The 25,645-nt window shown below is 41.8% G+C and overlaps 1 protein-coding gene across 1 annotated transcript in view; it reads left to right on the top strand.

The window, feature by feature from the left end:
• Nucleotides 1-5,296: 5,296 nt before the first annotated feature.
• ZNHIT6 (zinc finger HIT-type containing 6) overlaps nucleotides 5,297-25,645 on the top strand; it is a 53,444-nt gene continuing 33,095 nt past the window's right edge. The window contains exons 1-5 of the mRNA XM_034780085.1: nucleotides 5,297-5,302; nucleotides 6,064-6,167; nucleotides 18,791-18,859; nucleotides 20,034-20,114; nucleotides 22,269-22,349. Coding sequence (XP_034635976.1) covers nucleotides 5,297-5,302; nucleotides 6,064-6,167; nucleotides 18,791-18,859; nucleotides 20,034-20,114; nucleotides 22,269-22,349 — 341 coding nt within the window. The remainder of the gene's footprint in view (nucleotides 5,303-6,063; nucleotides 6,168-18,790; nucleotides 18,860-20,033; nucleotides 20,115-22,268; nucleotides 22,350-25,645) is intronic.

A 25,645-nucleotide genomic window follows, 5' to 3' on the forward strand; every position in this document is an offset into this window, starting at 1 on the left:
AGACTAACAGAAGTATTGGGAGCATAAGCTTTCGTGGGAGCTTATGCTCCCAATACTTCTGTTAGTCTTAAAGGTGCCACAGGACCCTCTGTTGCTTTTTAACGTAATATGAGAGATTCTGATCACTATATTTAATAACTAAGAAGAATAAATCACTACAAACATTTTTTAATAGTAAAGGTGACCCCAAATGAAGAAAAATTGACTTGTGTCCATTTCTGCTTCTTTATGGTGTATAAAGAAGGTCTGAAAGACTTTTTATTTTAGAAATTCATTTTATGCATATGTAAAATATTTCCTAAAATTTCTCATGTAAACAATTACTTTAGTTGCCACAGAATTGTTATTGATCATCATTGGGAGCGAAGATGATGACAACTAAAGAGCTGGGATAAGTGACATCACACGAAGAGTGAGAGCTGAGCTATTAAAAAGGAGAAAGGACTTTCAGTAAGAATCATCCCTTCAATTAAAGTGTTTAGAGCTCACAATAAATATAGTTTCTCGCTCACAGGTTCTCCCAGCAAAACTAGGGAAGAGCATACTTTACATTCCTGACACTTCTAAGTTAAAATAACAAGTGTGGGGGAGAGAAAAATCAAAACAAGGTTTTAAGACTTCTTTGTACATCATAAAAAGCCATGAACTCGATGTTGTTCATTTTTTAAGCCCTACACAAACCATGTTTAAATGTAATTTTAGAACTCATCAAACAAGAAGTTGCCATGTGGACAGTTCACTGTAAAGTAAAATTGAAAAAATCAAGTGTTCTATTAGAACTCAATCACTCAGACACACATAAGTAACTTTACTTGAGTGTGGTCCTGTGATTAGACTCTCTTCCCTGATCTGTTACAGACTTCGTGTATGAGCTTGGGCAAGTTACTTATGGACAGGTTTTTAAAGATGTTTAGGTACCTATATTCGTAAGATAAACAGATTTTAGTGTTCATGTAAGTCCATTTATTCATGCATGTTGCAGGAGTGAGCCCTTAGAAAACACCAAATAGCAGAAAGTGCCAGGTTTGTTTTAAGTGCTGTAAGTTTTTAAAATATTCGTTTGTTGTTAAACCAGCTATCAAAGTTACCGAGAATTCTCAAATTCTGTAACTTGCCTAAAAGCAACTTTGAAGCTTTCTTGTTTTCAGTGTATTGCAATGGGAAATCATGTTATTTCAGTCTAATCTTACATCATCAAATGGTTTTTAGGTGTAATAATTGTAACTCACTGAGAGAGAACAGCCCTGTTTGCTGAATGGGAATACTGGAATAGTGATTGGCAGGGCCGGCTCCAGGCACCAGCTCAGTAAGCAGATGCTTGAGACGGCCAAGGGGAAGGGGTGGCACTGTTGGGCTCTTTGGCGGCAATTCAGCGGCGGGACCCTCTCGGAGGGAAGGACCTGCTGCCGAAGAAAAAGTGGCACGGTGGAGCTGCCGCCGATCGCAGCTTTTTTTTTTTTTTTTTTTTTTTTTTTCTTTTTCCCCGCCACTTGGGGCAGCAAAAACCCTGGAGCCAGCCCTGGTGATTGGTATTACCAAAAACTGTTTTGAAACTTACTTCATCTCTATATCTCTGGTTTGCAAACGCACTTATCCGTGTAAAGTAAGCGATCACTGGAGTTTTCCTAAACAGATCTTTTGAAGTACAGCAGAGTTAAGTTTGCAGTGTTGTTGTGGCTGAGTTGGTCCTAGGATATGAGGGAGACAAGGTGCGTGAACTAATATCTTGTACAGTAATTCCTTGCTTACCGTTGTAGTTATGTTCCTGAAAAATGCGACTTTAAGTGAAATGATGTTAAGTGAATCCAGTTTCCCCATAAGAAGTAATGTAAATACGGGGGGGTTAGGTTCCAGGGAAATTTTGGGGGAGGGATAGCTCAGTGGTTTGAGCATTGGCCTGCTAAACCCAGGGTTGTGAGTTCAATCCTTGAGGGGGCCACTTAGGGATCTGGGGCAAAATCAATACTTGGTCCTGCTAGTGAAGGCAGGGGGCTGGACTCGATGACCTTTCAAGGTCCCTTCCAGTTCTAGGAGATGGGATATCTCCATTAATTTAATTTGAAAAGACATATATACACACACGCACACACACAGTATAAGTTTTAAACAAACAATTTAATAGTGTACACAGCAATGATGATTGTGAAGGTTGGTTGACGTGGTGAAGTTAGAGGGTGGGATATTTCCCAGGGAATGCCTTGCTGATGAACTAGCCTTCGGCTGAGCCCTCAAGGGTTAACACGTTGTTAATGTAGCCTCACGCTCTACAAGGCAGCACGAATGGAGGGAGGGGAGACAGCATGGCAGACAGAGACAGGGACACACATCGTGTGTGAGAGAGAGAGAGACGTGCATTGCCCCTTTAAGTATGCTGGCCCCACTCTAAGTACATTGTCTTTAAAAAGATCAGGAAGTTGAGACAGCAGCTGTGGCCAGCAAGCTCTCCCCACCCTGCTCTATATGGAGAAGAGGTAGTAACCGGGGGGGTAGGAGTGGGGGCAGGGGGACACCCTGACATTAGCCCCTCCCTTCCCTGCACAGCAAGCAGGAGGCTCCTGGGAGCAGCTCCAAGGCAGAGGGCAGGAGCAGCACATGGCAGTGTGGGTGGCAATTGGTAGCCTGCTGGGTGGCTGCCGCACAGGGAACTTAGAGGAGCAGGGAGCTGATGGGGGAGGGGGGCTGCCGGTCCACTCTGGTTCCAAGCCCCACCAGCTAGCTGCAATGGGCTGCTCTTCCTGCAAGCAGTGGACAAAGCAGGCGGCTATCAAACAACGTTAGAAGGGAGCATTTCCCAATTTTAAACGCGCATGTTCCCTAATTTATCAGCAACGAAACAACGTTAACCGGGATGACTTTAAGTGAGGAGTTACTGTATTAGAAAAATGTCTGTAGTGGAAGTTACAAGGTTTTGAGTTTCACAGGGCTCTTCTTCCATTCTGGAGAAGTAAATCAGTGTTTCTGAGCTAAAAACAAGTTGGGACAAATGAAGCGTAAGGGGATAACATGTTGTGGGAAACCCCTTAAAATGAAGTAGGCGATTAAAGATTAGCAGGCAGTGGGGTGTGTTTTAAATTGTTGTAATGAGTCAAAAAACTAGTGTGTCTATTGAGTACATGGTTTTTAGTGTCTAGCAGAGTTACAAAATTAAGTTTCCAGGCTCACCTTTTGAAGGTGTTGTGCAGGTTCTCCTTGAGGACAAGTACCAAGAGGTCAGATATGGAGTGATCGTTTTATGAAAAGTGTTTGTCCACAGGTGATATGTTTTTGTCTCTTATGAGTTCATTCAGAAGTGTAGTGATTGTCTGGTTTCACCCACATAGTTGTTGGGGCATTTGATGCACTGGATGAGGTAAACCACATGTTGTGATAGGCATGTGTTGGACCCAGGGATCTTGAAAGGTGTGTTGGGGCAGGTATTGATCATTGTAGCAGTGGAGATATGTCTGCATGTTTTGCATCTGTTCAGGCAGGGTCTGATGCTGCTTTGAGTTGGTGTGTCCAGGTCAGTGGGGAGCTTGTTTTTGGTAGTGAGCTTGTCAGGGTTGGAGGGTTGTTCTTAAGGCCAGAAGAGGGGGTTAGGAAAGACTTCCTTCAGCATGTGGTGCCCATCAAATATGGGTTGTAATTATTTGATGATACCCCAGTTGGGCTCTAGTGTGGAGCAGTTGGTCACAAGTAGGGGCGTGCAGTCAGTGAGGGGTGTTTTTTCTGTATTAAAGTAGGCTCTCCTGGGGTATTTGGGTGATCCTTTCCATGATGCAATCTACTTCTCTGGTGGAGTGTCCTTGTTTAGTGAAGGAGGCTTTAAGTCTGTTAAGGTGTATAGGCTGGATTTTCTCTTTGGAGGTGGTCTCTGAGTACCTGGCTGACAGTAGCTGATTTTTTTGGTGTGTCTGGGATGGTTACTGAATCTGTGAAGATAAGTGTGGTGATGTGTGGGTTTCATGTATACAGTCATGTGTAGGGTTTCATTGTTGAAGTTAATCATGGTGTCCAGGAAGCTGATGCTGGTGTGGAAGTGTCCTACAGAGAGTGTAATAGATCGATGGTGGTTGTTGAAGTGGTGGAAATGTATGAAGAAGTTTAGGTCTTCTGTCCAGAGGATGAAAATGGCATTGATGCATCTCAGATATATTGGTATGCTGGTTTTTTTGGTGCATTTTTCCAGAAATTCTTCCCCAAGGTAGTCCATGAAGAGGTTAGTGTATAGGGCAGCCATCTTAGTATCCATGGCTGTTCCCATAGTTTGGACAAAGTGTCTGTTGTTAAATGTGAAATTGTTGTGGGTGAGGATGAAATGGATGCGTTTGGCAATGTGCATAGGGTGGATTTTCAAACGTATGTTATCTTGTACAGTAACTCCTCACTTAATGTTGTAGTTATGTTCCTGAAAAATGCGGCTTTAAGCAAAACAGTGTTAAGCGAATCCAATTTCCCCCATAAGAATTAATGTAAATGAGGGGGTTAGGTTCCAGGGATTTTTTTTTCACCAGACAAAAGACTCCACACACACACACACACACAGCATAAGTTTTAAACAATTTAATACTGGTACACAGTGATGATGATTGTGAAGCTTGGTTGAAGTGGAGGAGCCAGAGGGTGGATATTTCCCTTACTGCTAAATGATGAACTAGCAATTGGCTGAGCCCTCAAGGGTTAACTCTCTCACTCTACAAGGCAGTAAGAATGGAGGGAGATCTGCGCATTTCCCCTTTAAGTACACTGCCTTGTTAATTAGATTAGCTTGCTGAGACCGCAGCTGCTGCAAGCTCCCTCCGTCCTGAGCCCTGGTGTGTCCCTCTTGCTCTATGGAAGATGAGTAAGCGGGGTGCAGGAGCAGGGGGTAGGGGGATACCCTGACATTAGCCCCCCTCTTCCTTCCCTCCCCCCCCACACAGCAAGCAGGAGTCTCGGGGAACAGCTCCAAGGCGCGGGCAAGAGCAGCACATGGCAGTGGGGGGAGGGACAGCTGCAATTGCTAGCCTGCTGGGCAGCTGCTGCACAGGGAACTCAGGGGAGCGTGGAGCTGATGGGGGGGCTGCCGGTCCACCCTGGTTCCAAGCCCCCACCAGCTAGCAGCAATGGGCTGCTCTTCCTGCAAGCAGTAGACAAAGCAAGCAGCTGCCAAACAACGTTAGAAGGGAGCATTACACAACTTTAAACAAGCATGTTCCCTAATTGATCAACGAAACAACGTTAACAGGGACGACTTCAAGTGAGGAGTAACTGTAGGTATTTGAGGCAGGCAGCAATGCTGTTGTGAGGGATGTTGATGTAGAGGGAAGTGATATCCATGGTGGTAAGGATGGAGTTAATGTTGCGGAATTTCTGATGGAAGTCGGTAGTGCCTTGGAGCATAGTTAAGTGTTGTTGTTTTTAGCAGACTCTACCATTACAGAATATTGATCTAATGGCTCTTCAGCCATGCCATGTCAACATTATTACCCCTGTGCATTGCAGAGCATGCTTTGGGTTTTCTCTGCACCGGCCAGTTGATTCATGACCGTATAGATATACTAACTATTCAGCCTTCATCTGTGCAGCAATTGCAGTAGTGGAGTGGGTTTGGGGGGAAATTTCTCCTCTGGACCTCACGGATACAGCCTCTGTACTTGATTTGTGCACAGAAAGGTGTTTAGGGCCCTTTGGATTTAAAAAATCATAAGAGGTCAGTCACTACATTAATTCTGTAGCTGTGTTGGGTTCCAACCCTCTTGTACTGTTTGAGTTCTACTTATAACATATGTTTTATGTTTCATTAGGACTCTTGTGCTCACCATGAGAAAACTTTGTCTGTAAAGGTTTAAGAATAAGCTTGGAAACTCTTGAAGATATCTAAATATCTTTTTTTTAACGGAGAACTTGTGTGGAAAAAAAATAAAAAGAGAGAGAGAGAAAGTTTACCACTGTGTACTATGCTACATTATGCTGCTACTTAAATGCTTAACTGGCACTTTGGTTCCAGGATTGCTCTTTTGGTCTCAATTTTTAGACTTGCAGGACAGAAGTAATAAATGTTTCCATATTTGAATATACTTTGGCTTTTATTTTCTGTGTTAGATAAATTATTTGAAAAACCGAGCTCGAAAGCACAATATCCACTTGAAAACTTTACCCATTGGATTTACAAAAAGGAGAGAGAATTCAACCACCTTCAACAAGAAGTAAGTTTCTAATTATTATGGGGTTTGGGGACAACTGGGCAAAACCTTCATTTAAGTATTACTGAAAGAATAGCTGGTGAAGAGCTCTGCTATAAGATTTCAAGGTCTGGTAGCGTTTTTCATGACAGAATCACATTAGATCAGGGGTGTGCAAACTTTTTGGCCTGGGGACCATATCTGGGTCTGGAAATTGTATGGCGGGCCATGAATGCTCACAAAATTGGGGGTTGGGGTATGGGAGGGGGTGAGGGCTCTAGCTGGGGGTGTGGGCTCTGGGGTGGGGCTGTGGATGAGGGGTTGGGGGTACAGGAGGGAGCTCTTGGCTGGGACCAAGGGGTTTGAGGGCAGGAGGGGGATCAGGGCTGGGGTAGGGGGTTGGGGCGTGGGAGGGGGTCAGGGGTACAGACTCTGAACGGCACTTACCTCAAGCAGCTCCCAGAAGCAGCGGTATGTTCCCCATCCAGCTCCTACACGGAGGCACTGCCAGGCAGCTTTGTACACTGCCCCATCCACAGGTGCCGCCCCTGCAACTCCTATTGGCTGGGAACCCCCGGGCTTCAGGGGTGAAGTTTGGGGCGGGGGCAGCGTGTGGAGCCCCCTGGCTGCCCCTACACATAGAAGCCGGAGGGGGGACATGCTGCCGCTTCCAGGAGCTGCGCGGAGCGCAGGGCCGCCCAAAGGATTCAGGGGGCCTGGGGAAAAGCAATTTCAGGAGCCCCTACCATAAAAGAAAAAGTCGCAATACTATAGAAAAATATATTCTTGTGGGGGCCCCTGCGGGGCCTGGGGCACATTGCCCCACTTGCCCCCGTACCCCCTCCGGGCGGCCCTGGTGGAGCGGGGCAAGCCCCAGACCCCGCTCCCTGGCAGGAGCTCGAGGGCCAGATTAAAAAGTCTGGAGGGCCAGATGCGGCCCCCAGGCCGTAGTTTGCCCACCCCTGCATTAGATAGTGAACAATACTCCATGAAATATTTTGGGAAACCTATTCAGATGGAAATTTGTAGTAAATTCTTCTACAGCCCTCTAGTATTCAGCTTCATCAGAGAAGATTTATTGTACCCCAAACTTCAGTTGGGGTTCTTCTGTTGTGCTTGGGCTGATGTTGCCTACTATCATAAAGTAGTCACTGATTGTCCTAGTTGGAAATCCAAGCACTGAAGTCAGCAACGTGACATACCATCCATTACTGGTGCTAGTCAATTAAATGTTGTCTTTACTGAGCAATGGTACTCACGAAGGGAGTGAGAGAGAGGTTTTTCCTTCTTCATAAATTAATTTGGGCTTTTACTTGCATGCATGTCTGTGATGCGGGACAAACGGGATTTTTTTTAATGCTTTTACCAAAATGATTTTCAATTCATATTTCCTTGCTAAGGACTTGTAACTCTTAGTCCCTAGACGAGTTCTGTATCTGTCATTCTTCCATTAATTGGGATTACCAAAGTACTTGACTTTCTTTTTCTTTAATTGGGATACTCTTGACTTTCTTTTTCTTTGATTGGGAGGGTGGGTACATCTGTTCAAGATGAAAAGACTTGCTGAAAATGTCTCCCTGTCATGGAGGGGAAAGGATGTGGATTTAAGTCTGGGTTATTCATGAAGCAAACATTTGCTAATATAAATAAATTTTATATTCCTTGTATAGTACTGTGTCATAATACAGAAATGTAGTAACTTGGTGAAGCGTGCTTCTGTGTGAAATACAGGTGCAGGTCCAAAGTTAATATGAGGGCTCATTGAAATTTGATTAACCTGTTTGGGGGGTGGGAAACAGTAAACACTTTAAGAGCCTCAGATAATAGCCACTCAGAGCAGGCTTTTTCCTTGATGGCTTTTTTTTTGGGCTTTATTCTCCCCTCCCTCCTTCTCTCCCCCCCCTCGTCCCCCCCGCTTATCAAGTTCTGCTCCTAGATTTTTTTTCTATTTAGTAATGCCATTTACTGTTAGTTATCCGGTAACAATGAATGGATGAGAACTTGACAATATTTTAGTGACCAAACCACTAGGTGTCCCTCTTGTAATGGTTTAGCAAGTAAGTTTGCATGCATAAGTAAAAACTAGCATAATTTCTTCTGTTTGGAAACAAAAGCAGTTTTTCTCCATTGGTGGAGAAACCTTATTCTTAGCAGAACATAACGCATAAAGGAATTTCTGAAATGTTAGCTTTCTGTGTTACATACTTTAAAATACAGGATCTGAGTGGCAGGGAAAATCCACAGGAGGGGTTAAAGGAAAGGAAATGTGAGGTTTTTTCCATTTAAAAATGAATTCTTACATTGACGAGGATTCCTGGCTTCCTCAGAACAGACCACAAGGCAACCCCCAAAAACTGAAGATCTCTGCATCAATGGCTAAGCATTGTGGGGGGGCACAACCACAAAAACGTTCTTGCTGGTAAATCCTGTATACGAGACAGCCAAACACTGACAGATATTTGTTGCTATTATGTAGTGTGACTTTTAAACTCTTCTGTTCACAAAAGTACTTTCACATGTGGAAAAACACGACTGAGCGCTGGAAATTAATTTATCTCTGCATTGAATTACATATGTCTATATTTATACATTTATATTTACCTTTATTGAACAGAGGCCCTTTTTAAACTCTAGCAGAATTGGTGTGTTATTTATAGGTAAATAGTTAAGCATGGGACTATTTCAGGAGCAGCCAGAAAGGAATAAGACAATGACTTTTTTTGTCATAGTGGAGAACAATTTTTGTTTTGAAATGTTAAACTTTCATAGACCCATTCTAGTGTCATCAAGTAGCACAACAACATCATTCTTTAGGAAAGTAGCCACCTGCTTTCTGCAAATATTTTTCCAGGCAGTGAGAATGATACACATTTTGTGGATAAGTATGAAAGGGGAGGTATTAAATACAAATTTTACATGGTAAAGTGCAGTTTTACCTCCACTGGAGGGGAGGGGGGGAAGTATTGCAGATACTGCAAAATGCCCATCCCAGCTGTATTGGAACAGGTGTCGTCGCTTATCAAGGCCGAGAAGTCTGCCTTTTCTCTTTAAAGCTGACTACTATGCTATAACTAGAAAATAGGGTCCAGTCAAAGTTGTGACAAAATGATATTTGGGCTGCCTTCTGATGAAGAAAGTTGTGTCTAAGAGATGCTGTGAGAAAACAAATTATGTTACTAGGAGCCACCTGTATCTTTTTGTGTGTGTCATTGTGGTCCATATTTCTTTTCAGTGTTTACCATTGATTTGCAATCTGCATTATCTGTCAAAATGGGACACCCCAATTATTCAAATAATGTAAAGGCTTGTAGAGCATCCTCTTTATGAGCATGTTCTCATTGACAACTGTTCACAAAAAGTTAAGATAGATTATATACAAACTCTCATCTCTTTGATTTCATATAAACATTTAGACAATGGAGCCTAACTTTAGAGCTTGGCAATAGTATTAAATAGGTGATGCTTAGGATATTGGAAATGACTTTGAAGGAGTACTTCTTGCCCCTCATCTGCTGTGTCCAAAAAACAAACCAACCATTTTTAATAAATTAAACTTCAGTTTGGCCTTTGAAATGAGACACAGACAAGCTTATTCAATGTAGAACAAATATTTACTGGAAATCATGGCTAGATAAATTGTTACTCACATTTAGGAAATCAGATTTTTTAACTCTTATTGTCTAACACCTCTAGTAAGATTATACTAATCTGAGGTAAACTTCTGGGGAAATTTAAGTACATGAAAATCTCTTCACTTCTTAATTGCGTTAAAATGAACAGAAGCCATATCGCAATGCTAAGGTTTAGACTACTCAGAAATGCAAAGGTATTTTGAATTAAATGTACCCTATCAGGGCTGTTGAGCCTAAATCTAGAAGTACAGTTGAATTTTTTTTTTTTTTTTTTTTTGCTTGCTGTCTGGGACTCACTGCAATCAGTGGTGCAGGAACAATTTTTGTAGTGGGGGTGCTAAAAGTGTAAACCATGTATTTGGGTTGCTATTACTACTTCAAGCCACCCCCACATCCCTAGTTCCAGTACCTATGATCACAATGTGACTCTTTCTCTGCCTACAAGCATGAAGAAGGCCAGGTAGCATTACATGAATGCTGCTCACTAGTGCACAGGAATCATCCTCTCTGATCATTTCAATAATTTGATAGTCTCATGAAAATGGAGGGATGACATACAAACATGAAGAAAGGCTACATCCCAGGTCAGCACTTGGCAGGTTGTCTAGCCTGGAAGTGTGATATAAACCTAAATGTGTTAGTTCTCATGCAGGGAAGCTGATGGGCATTTTTGTTTCCTCAAAGAATCAAAAGAGAGGACAAAACACATTTTTAAAGAAGGTTAAATTTTGGACTAGTCAACCTTGGCAAAGTCTTTCGGTTTCCACAGAACCTTTAATTCAAACTCAGTGTGCTTGAATATTGCAGCACATATGGTTAGTAAGATCTCCTGCTGTTCTGAGGCCTCCTGGGAGAAGACCATATGTGTTACAAAGGAAATGTTTTTCAGTCTGTTTCTTGGTGGATAGTCCTGCAATTTACTACAATTGGGAAATACTTCAGTTTTAAGTAGAAATAACCCAACTTTATTGTTTGTCCGTTACATCTCAGCTGGGAATTGGTTTAGCTGAGCTTCAACAAAGTGTGGGTCCCCTCTGCTGTTTAATGTCGTTAGCACTGTAGGTATAGTGGCACTAGAGACAGTGTATTTTCGTAAAAGCATCAAACTATTATTCATTTATTTTTATTGAGGGGCTTTTGGGTTTCACAAGAGAATCCAGTGACTTAATTGGACTGGATCTGTGTTGCCTAAAGCAGGTTAAGGCAATATTATCAAAAGGAATAAACATTTAATCCCCTTATACTTAAACTGCTGCACTGTGGGAGAGATGGGCCCCTAAAGTGGCAAATCAGGGTTAACGGATGACTGGTACTTCATTAAACTTCCCCATTTCTTGCCTCTCCCCTTTTTGTTGATGCGGTATAACCTGCGTATAGCAGATGCTATTGTATATGTAAACATGCACATGCCCAGATCTAAGGTACTTCCACATATTCTTTCCAATAATTTCATATGGCATCTATTATTCAATAGAATAAAATCCCCAATGAGTCATTCTGTCTCACAGGGTTTCACTTTAAGTGAAGTTCGCTGTAGTCACAATTGCAATTGGTACATTACAATGCATTGAACAATTTGGGACGTTCAGTCTACTTATATATATGGCGTCTTCTGTATCTCAGTTCATTGTAAGCAGATTCCAATGTACGTTGTTTGAGATTTTTGATGATTAAAGTTAGGCATTTCCTGTTAGCAAATTAGGATGTGAATAATGCTAGCTAGGACGGTTATTAATACTGATAAAGCAAGATGATTCTTGTATTAATCAAGGCTAGCTTCTAGGACTGAGTTCGTATAAAAGCTAAAAACAGTCAGATGAGAAAATTTATACATGATACATTTCATAAAAGTACCTTGAGAACTGATGAACTAAAACCCTCAAGTTTATAATTTTAACTGAGAAACCTGAAGCATATCTATCAAAATATCTTAATATAAACACTTTTAATAATGTTCTCTCCTGTCTCTGAGAAATAATTTCTAGTATCCTTACATTTGACTTGCTTTTTTATGGTTTTGTTGAAAGTAGATGACAAATGTAAACAAGTCAGTGTCGCATGTGAACCTAGTACACTAGGCAAAATCTGAGAAAAATAAGGAGAAAAGTACAATTCACAGTTCTACTCACTGGACAGGAGAAGCAAGAGCTTAATAAATTTACCAGCAGGACTTGTAAGTTCTTTGAACTAACAGGTCTGCATCTGACATATCTCTGAAAGGCAAAAAGGGTATCGTGGCTTCCCCCTCCGGTGAACAAAGAAGTGGCTAAAAGAGCTTTATGTCTTCTGAAATAGGGTTCACATTGAGGCAAAAAACAAGCATGGAAAATTTCAAACCCCAAAGTTGAATTTGAGAGTTAAGAGCATGTGAAAATAGGGTTATAACAAACTGTTTTGCAACCTTAAGTATCACAAAGCCTAACAAGAGCCCACTATAATATTAAACTGATTGTAATAGTGGCTATATTCATATATACACCTCTATCCCAATATAACGCTGTCCTCAGGACAGGAAAAGGATCACAGAAATGGGGTGTCTGAGGGAAATGCTGTAGTTGGCAGAGTGCTATTTAGGACCACCAGGTGCTGGTAGAGCCTTGAGGCCAGAATTACTGTGATATTTAAGTACCTAAAGGTGCAGGTAGGCTACAAATGCCAGAGCAGGTTAGGCACCTTAAATCTGTGCTTAGGCCCTTTTGAAAATATCAATAGTTTACCTATCCTGCTTCCTTAGGTACCCAGATACCTATAAAAATCTGTCCCTTGGGGCCTAGAAGCTGCAGTGTCTACAGCACTTGCCTAAATCATGGTATACAGAACCACACTACTAGGGAGCAAAAAGGTTGGAGACCACAGCAATCCAGATACTGTACAACAGCGTTTCTCAAATGTGGCCACCAGGGGCTTTTTCCTGTGGCCACAGCATTCTGAGTGGTGATTGGCGGGTCGGGGGGAGGGCGGGGAGAAGGGTATGCAAAGCAGCTTCCCCCTGGGGCTACCAAGAGGGGTTGAGCCCTGCCCACCTCCGGAGCAACAAACGTCAGAGAAGCAGGCAGCCGATGTGAGTTCCCCATCACCCTTGGCCTCCACTGCCTCCCCACCTTCCCTTCCAAGGCTTAATTTGTCCTCTGGTTTGCCATAGCTGAGCAAGTCTGCTGTGAAAAGTGATATTTTTGTTTGTTACTATCACTTTTCTCTGCCTCCCAACTAGCTAACAAGTCTGCTGCTGTGAAAAGTGATATTAACAAATATCATTTTTCACAGACGCAGACTTACTAGCTAGCAAGTGTATAAAAAAAAACCCAAAACCACACAGCCAAAAAAGCAAAAGAAACAACAAAACAACATGCAAAGCATCTTATTTGTTTCTATTCAGTTTAAGTCTAGTAAAGAATAGACAACTGTACATTATTTTTATTATTGAGTCTGCAAAAACCCCCTACATAAATTACTATCTGTATATGTGCATATTTATTTGTTTTCCCCAAAGTTAAATATTTTAGAAAAAATTGTCATAGCAGCCATCAGAAAGAGTTGGTGACCACACTCTGAGGCCACCAAAAAACTGGTTGAGAACCCCTGCTCTGAGGAGGTGATGACTGTGCTGCTCATAGAGCTGCCATCGTTGTTATATCTGAGTGTCTCGAATATTGAAAAAAATGACAATAACAATTGCTGTGTTCCTTGCCTATAGGATCAGTACCTTGGTTTGCTTATGGATTATTTGCTTGTATGTTTATGTGGGGAAATTAGGAAAAGCATAGCTGAAGAAATTGCTTTATGTTGCAAATATAAAAAGTTTTTGGCAGGGTAAGGCGGGGAGCAGATGATGTTTTTTCAGGAAGAACCAGTAGCTGCTAAAAAGCCTACACATTTTATAACCGAATTTGCATAAATATTTTTAAGTTTGGTACATCTCATTTAGGAGAAGAGGTGCTTAGATTGCTATCCAATTCATGTTCTGGGCCACCCTGCCCAACAACTGTTGCAAGACCCTGCTATCCTCTAAGGCTGGGGCCATTGAATTGCCCACAACGGCCTCATCTGGGGAGGACGGGAGCACTGGCACATGGCCTTGGTCGCTGCCCTCATCGCCAAGAGGGTCACGTTCGTGTGTCGATGTGCCGAGACAGCCGTTGGTGCTGAGGTCAGAGCGACAGGCAGAGATACCGGCATAGTCTCCAGAGATTGCCTCCTCACAGCACCTGGTGCCGAGACTAAGGATGCCGACATGACTGACTCTAACCTCGATCTTTACGCCTGGCTCTGAGCCCAGGGAATCCAAAAGGGCCACTGAGCTGGTGGTTGCCATTGGGGTGGCCATGGCACCACAGGAGGCTGGCGGTGTCGCCTAGATCTTAGACCTCCTGCTGCTGGACCTATCTGAACGATAGGTTTCTGCCTTGGACTCTGAGGTCTCCAAAAAGGAACACCATGGAGGAGCAGTACTGGGGGTGGGGCCGATGAGCAGTGCCGAGCCTTTGGAGACTGGTGTGGTTCCCCCATGTGGATGGCCGGCGCCGTGGAGTGGTGCGCCAGAGATGGGGAGTGGTGTGACATCATAGCCGGCTTGCCCCTAGATGAAATAGGTGGCCAAGTTATCACCGGTGCCTCATCCCTCTTCGGAGAAAGCGGTGCTGTCAGGCGAATAAGGTCCTGCACACCCTGAAAAGCCTCCGGAGTGGAGGGGAGTTGAATGTCCTGGCCATGAAGGTCTGGAGAATGATAGTGGGCCAGACTCAACTGGACCCCTTGAGGGTCAGGAGTCAACGAGCCCCTGGGAGCCACCGGGCCCGAAGTAGGCTGAGTGGGTTGGCGTCTCCCTGCCGCTGACTCCTTAGGCTTAGGAAGGAGAGAGCACCTTCTCTCGTATCTCTTTCTTCTGGGGCACCAGGGATGAAGATCGGCGCCTGCCAGAAGTCTTATGTTTGGTGCCATGTCGATGCCGGGAGTCCTTAGCCTCTTTTCCTGGTGTTGGCTTGCACGCCATTGACGCCGGTGCGCTGCACACGGAGAAGGTGGTGCTCGGTACGGGCTCTGCTGACCCAGTCGGACTGTGGGTGGAGGGCTGCCTCCCATGAGGATAACTCTGAGTCTCTGCTCGTGATCCTTAAGGGTTCTCAGCTGAAACCCTTTACAAATGCGGCACTTGTCCTTTTGGTGACTCTCGCCAAGGCACTTCAAACAAGAAGTGTGCGGGTTACTTTTTGGCATCAGTTTACCGCAGACTTCACAAGCTTTGAACCCCGGTGACTGAGGCATCCCCCGGTGTCGGGGAAGAAACGAGGGGGCACCCCCGTAATGGAAACTTAGATAAATGACTACTGACACTACTACTAACTAAGACACTAACTATATACAGATCACAATGGGACACTGCTAAAGGCGCTTGCAGAAGCAAGAGAGAGGGAAGTTCCAGCTAGCCATCGCTGGCAGTAAGAAGGAACTGAGTGGGGGGTGTTGGGTCAGCTGGGCCATGAAAGCACGACTCCAGGGGGCACCCAGGCCAACTCTATGGATATTGCTAAGGGAAAAATCTTCCGGCTGTCATGCACGCGGCACACACACACCTGATTGGAATTGACATGAACAAGCACTCAAAGAAGAACTAGACCTGCCTCTGAGATCAGGCTGTGATGCATGACAGAAGTACTGATGTGTATCAGTAGAAATTGTAATCTCGAGCACCAGATTGCTACAAGCTCTGATGAATCTTCTCGGCTGTCTGGAGGAGGCAGCCCTCTGCTCCCGCCAGAGAAATGTCTCCTTAACCACTTCACAGCTGTCCTGGGCCCTTTGGGAAAGGAAGATCCCCAACCTTTCTCTCACTCTTATTGCTCTGAGCCAAAAAGGATGGGTGGAAGAATCCCCCTTTTGTATGAAGTGCTGGATGTGATTACTGGATTTGTAGATGAGCTGAAAAGTTCCCAAGTAGTTCTAGGTACATGCTGCCCTTCTCTGTGGAGGTGATAGAGAGGTAGTCTCCAGCTCAGTGTGTGTGTTAGAGCATGCACATGTTGCACTGTGCACTTTGCCAAGGGCAATCTGCTCATTCCTAGAGTAGGCAGGTACTGCCTCTTCCTATCACTCTACACACAGGTACTGGAGGAAGATGATTTCACCTGTGAGACCATTTTGCCCAAACTGAAAGGAAAAGAAAAAGCCAAGCCTCATTCTTAGGTCCTATTTTCAGAGCAAGAAATGAAATATCTCTTCTGAACACTACTACAACATAAGGGTACATCTTATCATTGTGACTATCAGTAGTGATCCTGCAGCCTGCCTTCCAGTTGACAACACCCCCACCTTTAGTTCCACAGCAAGTTTTAATTAAATACTGGAATAGTGCTTTGCACTGTATATGCCAGGTAAGTGCCAGATGCATGGACTGGATGAGAGGAGATGGATCATGTGATAATTGCCCTGTTCTGTTCATTCCCTTTTAAGCACCTGGTATTGGCCTCTGTAGGAAGACTGTATACTGGGCAAGATGAACTATTTGTCTGATCCAGTATGGCCATTCTTATGTTCATATGTTCTAAGTGCTAAATATTAAAGTACAGCTGAGATGGGGATTGTGCCCTTGTTAATAGTCAGTTGAGTTGAAGCCCTTCCTCATTAGCATTACAGTTTGCTGTACAATTGTTCAGTGATATTAATGTTGCTTTGAGTTTGCCAGCTCCAGAGGTGCTAAGAATTTTTTGATAAAATTTTTCATAAGGCAGATTTAACATTCAAAACAAGAATCTGCTTTCAAAATTATTTTTAAATTAATGTTCAAGTTTGGAACTTGTAATCGTAAATGCCATGCCATTACACCAAACAGCATGTCTTAAACTGTGAAGACAGGGCACATACTTTCAACTGTACCAACTTCTGATTACAGCCACCCTTTTATGTCCTCCTCCAACCTTTGTCTTTGCATCCTCTTTCCTCTCCCTGAGCTGGTCTACTGTGACTCAGTCTCTCTTTAAAACATTCATAAGTAAGCCTCTAAATATTAATCCTCCCCTTTAACAAACTTTAACAAGTGGTTCAGAGGAAGAGGATGGAAATGGAGAATTCACAAGACATTCTGTACAACTCCACTCAGTCATTTGCTGCTTGTTGTACCCTAACATTCATCTATACGTTCATTAGCTATTTAGATTCTAAGATTTATGTAGGTAAGGACCTTGTTTTCCCTCCTCTTAGAAAAGCATCCAACACTCTTTCTGTGCTAAATACCTAATCTGAAATACTGTATGGACTGTAACCTTCCCCTAGAAATAACTAGGTTAAGACTCATAGACTCATAGACTTTAAGGTCAGAAGGGACCAGTATGATCATCTAGTCTGACCTCCCGCATGATGCAGGCCACAAAAGCTGACCCACCCACTTTCCCTTGACACAGTTGTTGAAGTCCCCAAATCCTGTGATTTAAGGACTTCAAGTCGCAGAGAATCCTCCAGCTAGCGACCCCCGCCCCATGCTGCGGAGGAAGGCGAAAAACCTCCAGGGCCTCTGCCAATCTACCCTGGAGGAAAATTCCTTCCCGACCCCAAATATGGCAATCAGTAGAACCCCGAGCATTCAGGCAAGATTCTCCAGCCAGACCCTCATTGACCATTGATACTATTTACCAGCGATGGCACGCTGTTGATTAATTGACTAAAATCATGTTATCCCATCAAACCATTCCCTCCATAAACTTATCAAGCTTAATCTTAAAGCCAGAGAGGTCTTTCACCCCCACTGTTTCCCTCGGAAGGCTGTTCCAAAATTTCACCCATCTGATGGTTAGAAACCTTCATCTAATTTCAAGCCTAAACTTCCCCACCGCCAGTTTATATCCATTCGTTCTCGTGTCCACATTAGTACTGAGCTGAAATAATTCCTCTCCCTCCCTGCTATTTATCCCTCTGATATATTTAAAGAAAGCAATCATATCCCCCCTCAGCCTTCTTTTTTGTTTATTTCAGCGAACAAACTTTGCAAGTCTCTCATCTAAAAGCAATAACATAGATAATTGTACTTAGCAACCAATTTGTTGTCTACTGTTTTGCTACTGGATGCACGTACATGCCTCTGTAGCCAGCTGGACCCAACTGTATAGTGTTTCATCTGTCTGATATCCAAATTAACTTTGTTACAACAGCAGCACATTATTTTTAATCATAATTTTGTAAACCTTTGTAAACTCGATGGTTTTGGGGGTGTTATTAGGAGTCTCAAATCTTGGATAGCTGAAAAAAGTACCATCAAAAGTTCCTGAATTTCAGGGAATTGTCAGACCTCTGGAACATTGTAAATGCTGCTTCAGTTTATCCTCACCTTAACTATATGTGCTGTGTGTGAAATTCTAAACTAGAAGGAGCAGCTGCATAATAATACCTAGCTCTTATATAGTGCTGTTCATCAGTAGATCTTAGAGGATTTTACAAAGGTGGTCAGTGTCTGTCTTCCCATTTTACAGATGGGAAAACTGTGGTGCAGAGAAGTGAAGAGACTTGCCCAGGGTCACCTAGCAGGCTAGTGGCAGAACCAAGAATAGAGCCCAGATCTTCCAAGTCCCAGCCCAGAGCTGTCAGGAAGGTCTGACTGCCTCCCATAAAGAATGTGTCTTACTTTGAACCATGTTGCAGTAGGTAATTTCTGCTTCCAAATACCTAATAAAAATTGCTCTATAATTAACTGTGTTGGCAAGAGAGGAAGGGAAGGAGCTTCTGATTAAGGATCTGGACTGGGACTCAGGAGGTCTGGGTTCAGTTCCTGAATCTACCACAGCTTTCCTTTCTGACCTTCCTGTAGATTGCTTAATCTCTTGGTGCCTCAATTTCACAGATATTAATATGGGAATAATAATAATACTTTTTCTCCCACCCCGTGTTTATGTGGATGGTAACCTCTTTGGGGCAGGGACTGTCTCTTACTATTTACGGTACCCCATCTTGGTAGAGGTCTCTAGATCCTACCATGATACAAATAATACCTCTGAGATATTAGTGTGTGTTTTTCTTTCTCTTTCTTTTTAGGGAGCAAAGGTTCTACTGGCATTTGAAGCTCATATTTCCTCACAGTCATGCTGAATACACAGTAAAAAGGTACCTGAGATTGTGAAAAGCCGATGTCTGTAGTTAATTATAGCAAACTAGTTTTATAAGACTATTTGGTTAGTTTCTTAGCCATCCCTTTGTATGTGATAATAAGACTCAAGATAAAGAGTTGTTGGGGCTTTTTGGGGGTGGGGTCATTACAGAGGGAGCGCTTCAGGTTAAATCACTTTTTAAAAATACTAGTTTTGTTTCTATCACCTTAGAAGCATAACACTGAAGTCGGTTTTCAAATTGAATTTCTCTAATTTAAATACTTGTTTTATTTGCTAATCTTATGTAAATAGAGCAGCCTTGTATATGACTCTTGATGCTTGCTGTCCACATGCATCAGCATGCTAATATAGAGGAGTTTTGCATACTCCCAATGTTTTCCTTGATCTTCAGAGAAAATCCTGCTCCCTGCAGGAAATCCTCTCCCATACCAGAGAGGATGGAAAGGAAGCAATGTTGCCTTTGTAGCAGATGCTACTAACCCCCTCCCTGGAAGGTGCCTTTAGGAAAGCAGAAAAACAGCAACTCTCCTTAACAAACAAAAACTACCTCTTCTCTCCCCATGCCTATTTGGGGTAGGAAAGCTCAGAAGTAGGCCCTCTCCACTTGCTCTTAGGGCTGCAAGGACTGGAAGTTGCTTTTCCAGCTGCAGGCATGGGGAAGGATAAGAGGCAGGGTCTCTGATTCCTTCCTGCAGGTGCCAGCTAAGTCCTAATGTTGAAGGAGAGTATGTCTGTGCTGCAGTTAGACACCCATGATTGGCCTGCACCAGCTGACTCAGGTTCACTGGGCTATTTAATCGTGGTGTAGATGCACAGGCTGGAGCCTGAGCTCTGGGACCCTCCCCACTCAGGGTCCTAGAGCTCAGGGTCCAGTCTGAGCCCAAACGTCTACACTGCAGTTAAACAGCCCCTTAGCCAGATCTCTGCAAGGCCCAATTGACACGGGACAGCCTTCGGTTTTTAATTGCAGCATAGACATACTGTGTGTGCTGGAGCTGATAATATCCGTTGCTAGCTTGTGCTATGTTGATGTACATTGCACCTTTTCCAGATGTTACCTGCTGGTGTTATATCAATTTAAATATGGAAATATCATTTCCTTAAAATTGCTTTAATATTTCTTTTTGAATGATACTTAATAAACTGCATTTTTATCTTTTTGGTCAAAGGGTGCCCGATGATAAAACACTAGGTGAAATCCTTAAACCTTACCTTGATCCTGAAGAATCAGATCCTGTTATTCGTCAAAGGTATGTGTTAGAAACCATTAGTAATTTTACTTAACTGATTTTAAAATAACCAAACTATTCAAATAACTTCTGTCAAACTGTCAGTTTTCCACTTTCGCTATTCAGAATTGGATTCCTAGCTAATAGTGCACACGCAATCTTTGTGATGAAAGCCACCTCATTAATACTTATTGGCTGAAACTAAATTCGGTAAATGTCATGATTCTAAGGGAAGGAAGGACTGAGAGTAGCTGAATAAGGACTTCAAAAAGCAGACTTTAACAAACTCAGAGAACTGATAGGTGGGGTCTCGTGGGAAGAAAATCTAAGGGAAAAGGGAGTTCAGGGCAGTGGTGATTCCTCAAGGAGACAATATTGAAGGCACAACTGTAAACTATTCCAATGCAAAGGAAAGTTCAGAAGAATGACCTGAAAATTAAAAAGGAATTCTACAAAAAGTTGAAACATAGCGATATTGATAAGGAGGAATACAAAAGAACAGCAGGAGGCACAAAAAATAAGTTACATGTGGCAAGGAACATAAAAGGCAATAAGAAGAGGTTCTTTAAATACATTAGGAGCAAGAAAAATACAAAGGAAAGTGTAGGTCCTTTGATTATCGGAGAACGAGCGCTAATAACAGATGACATCAAGAAAGCTGAAGTGTTTAATGCCTATTTTGCTTCAGTCTTCGCTAAAAAGGTTAATGGTGAACAGATACTCAACACAATATTAACAACCAAGGCAAAGAAACGTAAGCCAAAAGAACAGGTTAAAGAACATTTGGATAGATTAGATGTAGTCAAGTAAGCAGGGCCTGATGAAATTCATCCTAGGGTACTTAAGGATCTAGCTGAAGCAATCGTGAAGCCATTAGCAATTATCTTTGAGAACTCCTGAAGGACAGGAGAGGTCCCAGAAGAATAGAGAAGGGGACGCATAGTACATATCTTTTAAAAGAGGAACCAGGAGGACCCAGGGAATTATAAACCAGCCAGCCTAACTTCAGTACCTGGAAAGAGACTGGTGCAAATTATTAAACAATCAATTTGTAAGGACCTGAAGGATAATAGGATTATAAGGAATAGTCAGCATGGATTTGTCAAAAATAATGACAAACCAATCTAATTTCCTTTCTTGATACGATTATTGTAGTGGATGGGGGAAGCAGTAGATACGCTATACCTTGATTTTAGTAAGGCTTTTGACACCGTTCCACAAGACATTCTCATAGCAAATTAGGGAAATGTGATCTAGATGAAATTACTCTAAGGTGGATACACAACTGGCTGAAAGACTGTACTTAGAGTTATCAATGGTTTGCTATCAAATTGGGAGGCTGTGTCTAGTGGAGTCCCACAGGGGTCAGTCCTGGGTCTGGTACTAGTCAATATTTTCATTAATGACTTGGATAATGGAGTAGCGAGTATGCTGATAAAATATGCAGATGACACCAACCCGGGAGGGGTTGCAAGCACTTTGGAGGACAGGTTTAAAATTCAAAATGACCTTGACAAATTGGAGAATTGGTCTGAATTCATTGCGATGAAAGTCAATAAAGACAAGTGCAAATTACTTCAATTAAGAAGGAAAAAAATCAAATGCACAACTACAAAATGGGGAATAACTTTCTAGGTGGTAGTTCTGCTGAAAAGGAGCTGGGGGTTATAGTGGACCACAAACTGTATGAGTTGTCAATGTACTGCAGCTGCAAAAAAGGCTAATATGTTTCTGGGCTCCCTGTGAGCTGAGGAGTGAAAACATTATCATAAGACACAGGAGGTAATTGTCCTGCTCTACTTGGCACTGGTAAGGCCCCAGCTGGAGTACTGTGTCCAGTTCTGGGCACCACAGTTTAGGAAAGATGTGGACAAATTGGAAAGAGTCCAGAGGAGAGCAAGAGAAGGGATAAAAGATTTAGAAAACTGACCTATGAGGAAAAGTTAAAAAAGAGCATGTTTAATCTTGAGAACAGAAGACTGAGGGGAGACCTGATAAGTCTTCCAGTATGTTAAGGGTTATTGTAAAGAGGACAGTGAACCTGTATTTACATTGACAGGAAGGCTGTTTTGGTTGTAGGCTTCTAAAAGTTTGTAAATCTCTTAACGGTAAAAAGTGGTTTAGACCTTTTCTTTAATGTGGTTTGCTTAGATTTCATCCTTTTTTTTTTTCCAGTTTAAAAATATATACAATGTCTCCTCAGTCAGATGTGCAAATTTTAATGAAAATAGAAAACAGGCAACATAATTCTGTCAGGTAAGGGATATATTTTTTCTGTATGTAGGATGTTTGTTTATTTTTTAGAGAGAAATTACTTGTTGAATATATTTCCTAGTCTCTAGTGGTGCTGTGATAAAGGATAATGTGTCTGTACTCTCTGATTAAATTCCTTCTGTTTAGCAACATGAAATTACAAAAAAGTTTCAGGTAAAATCAAGATAAAGTTTAGTGAGACATCTGTAAGCATCTGCAAAATTAAGTTGAATTTACTGTGCCACATGATGCTTTCTCAACATTACTAGCTGGTCAGATTTCACATTTTGGTGTTTTTGGACTTAAGATTCAGGCTTCTTGAACCTAAACTTTAATAGAATTTTATTCTTTATTATATTAGCTCTGGACAACTTTGTTTTATACCATCAAAATAAAAACAAATAGCTAAATAATTCTACATGTATCATAAGCACCATTTACAACACTCCACCCAGCTGCCATTGTTATTGAAAAGAGTACGTACTTTTAATACCATAGTTTATTGTGGTTGACCAGTAATTCCTAGTTAAGATTTCTAAACTGCATTCCTTTCTTTCAAATGTAACAAACTTAATGTCATGTAACTTGTTCCCTGAAACATGGCATACCACTATTGAAGAAAAGCATTAATGAAGTTACAAGAAATCCTATTTATTTCCCCGTAATTAATTTCATTGTAAACTCTATGCAAGAGTGAGTGTAGAATATACTCTGGATTTGAATGAAAGAATGAAATTTTACAAATTCTTAACTTTTCTTCTTCTGATACTTGTTTCTCAATAACTGTTACATTGGCTACAAGATAGTTGTCAGCTAGCAGTTTTTCTTTTTGCGTAAAATGAGCTGATTTCCACTTCAGGATTTTTAATACATTAAGGAGACTTTGTCAGCTTCTACTTTTTTTAAAAAATTGACTAACTTTATAAAATGACATTTCTGATAGAGCACCATTTAAATAGTATGTACAGTGGTTTTTAGAAAAATTCCCCATTTTAAATTATTTTTCTGCTCTCCTGCTGATTGGTTTGGCGGAGGGAGAGGGAGGGGTCAAGAGCTCCAAAAACAAACATTTTGTTGAAATCTTTACTTATTATGATTGCAGCCTATCTTATTCCCTTCCTTTTTGTGCATATGTTGCCTGCCGCCACTGAACTGAGACTTGCTGCTGCGGAGTTTTTTGGTTTGGTTTGGTTTTTTTGCCATGTAGGCATTCTTTCTATGAACTAGTAATAAATTTGATTAGGAGGGGGGAGGATCAGCTTGATAAAGTATTTGACTTGGAATCCGAAAGTGTATGTTCTTTTACCTGCTCTATCATGGACAGTTTGTGTGCCTGTCAGCAAGTCACATAATCTCTTCTCAGTTTCTCCTTCTATAAAATGGGCATTATATTTTTCTTAGTTCACAGAGGTATTGAGCTAAAATTCATTAATGGTTTGTGAAGCTCTTTTGGATCTTCAGATAGAAGGTGTAGCATATTTAAAATAAATTAAAAACGCTTAAGGTTGATCTTCATTTTATATGTCCAGATATTCAGCAAAATGTATGGGATTATTTACATGTTTAATGTTTGTACTTAAGTGCCTTTGCTGAATCCTAGGTATAGTTATGTATTCCTCTTGTGGAATGTGAATAGAAATTAAAACTTGTTCTGTGCTTGATTAACTTACCATAACATTAGGAAAAATGGTCTAAACCTACTAACCAAGACCAAAGGTAGACCTGAGCTGTGGTTCCACAGTAGTGTCTAAAAGGCAACATTCTAATGGGAAGCCCAGTGCTTTAAAGGAAAGACTAAAGTTCTGGTTGAAGTTGAGTATTAAAGGAGAATTTAAGAACAGTCACCAACATCAGAATTGCTCTTTTGTCTGAAATCTTCACTTTTTATGATTACAAAGAGGACTGTGAGAGAGAGAAATCTTCCTTAGATTAACTGCATTTATCAGCACGTTTTGTGCAGTCAGTTATCTTCTGTTTTTGTGTGGTTCTTACACTCACAAAAAGGAAGCAAAATATTTTTAAAAGGAAAATGTGATTGTAAAACACCAAAAATTTGGTGGGGCACTCAAGCAGGTAACTTTTTTTAGGTGATAGATTTAAAGCTGATGGCATCCCTTTTAAAATATCAACACTTAGCAAGTATATCAGTTTCAATTCTGTTAAAACAGATATGCTTGTTTTTAGTGCAGTTTTGGGTGCAGCAAGGAAGTTGAATGCTGATCTTTGCTATAACTTCCTCCCCCTTTGTGTTCCTCCTGATCACTTCTTCCCCCACCACCATGTTGCTGTCCTATATTGGTAAGGGTAGTGTTAACAGCTTTTCCTCTATTGTGCAGGCCAGGTCATGCTTTAATAACATGGGCTTGTCTGTGTGGAGATCTAGTGCACAGCAAGCTAGGGTGTAAATCTACAGTGCTCTAGCCTGCTGCCCACTAAGTGGCTGTGTGGACCCTGCTGCCATGAACTAAAAGTTCTGTAGTACACTTCGATATACTGCTGTTTCACTCTGCAGCATTCCATGCACTGCATGTCAGGATAGACAAGCCTATAAGTACAAAAAGTACCCCATAATCCACCAGTGCTCTTCTCTGCTCACATTGTCTAAGATCAGGCAGAGCAATGACCCAGCTGTGTGAAAGGAACCCTTTTACCACTGAGTAGCGGGTTGGTGGAGGAAAGTACCAGTATACTGCCCCACAGCCTTCAAGTTCATATGAATATTCTATTATCTAGGATTCAAAAAACACTTTATTAAAATTATTAGATAATAGGAGGACTTTAAAACTATACATTGTCAAATTGGATGTAAGGTTTTAGTCCAGAGTCTTTTAAGACAGTGCTCTTCATAATTGCACTTATGTATCATTAAAGCAGTGGTTCTCAGTTTGCGGCCCAATCAGCGCACAGCTGTAGCCCATGTGACATTCTCAGCACCATACAGGTAGTATATATCCATATGTATGTGACCCACATAACACAGAGAGCATATGCGGTCCACAATGGTAAATAGGTTGAGAACCACTGCATTAATGGAATGCGCTGTTGTTTCAGAGAACTAAATAGGATTATTATAGGCTATAAAACATTAGGCTCCTAGTTTTAAGATAAGTATCTTGCAAGAGGATTTCAGTATTTCCTGAAAATGTTTATAGAACAGGAGTTTGTGGTTTAATTTTGACTGTTTCATTCTATGGCTCACCGTGTAACAACCATTTTAATTTGAATGTTATTTACAAAATGCTGTCTTTAAATTTTTTTTTTCAGGAGAATATTTATATTTGCCAACTACTACATGTTTT

The sequence above is a fragment of the Trachemys scripta genome, chromosome 8 (genome assembly GCF_013100865.1).
Source record: "Trachemys scripta elegans isolate TJP31775 chromosome 8, CAS_Tse_1.0, whole genome shotgun sequence".
Taxonomy (NCBI): domain Eukaryota; kingdom Metazoa; phylum Chordata; order Testudines; family Emydidae; genus Trachemys; species Trachemys scripta.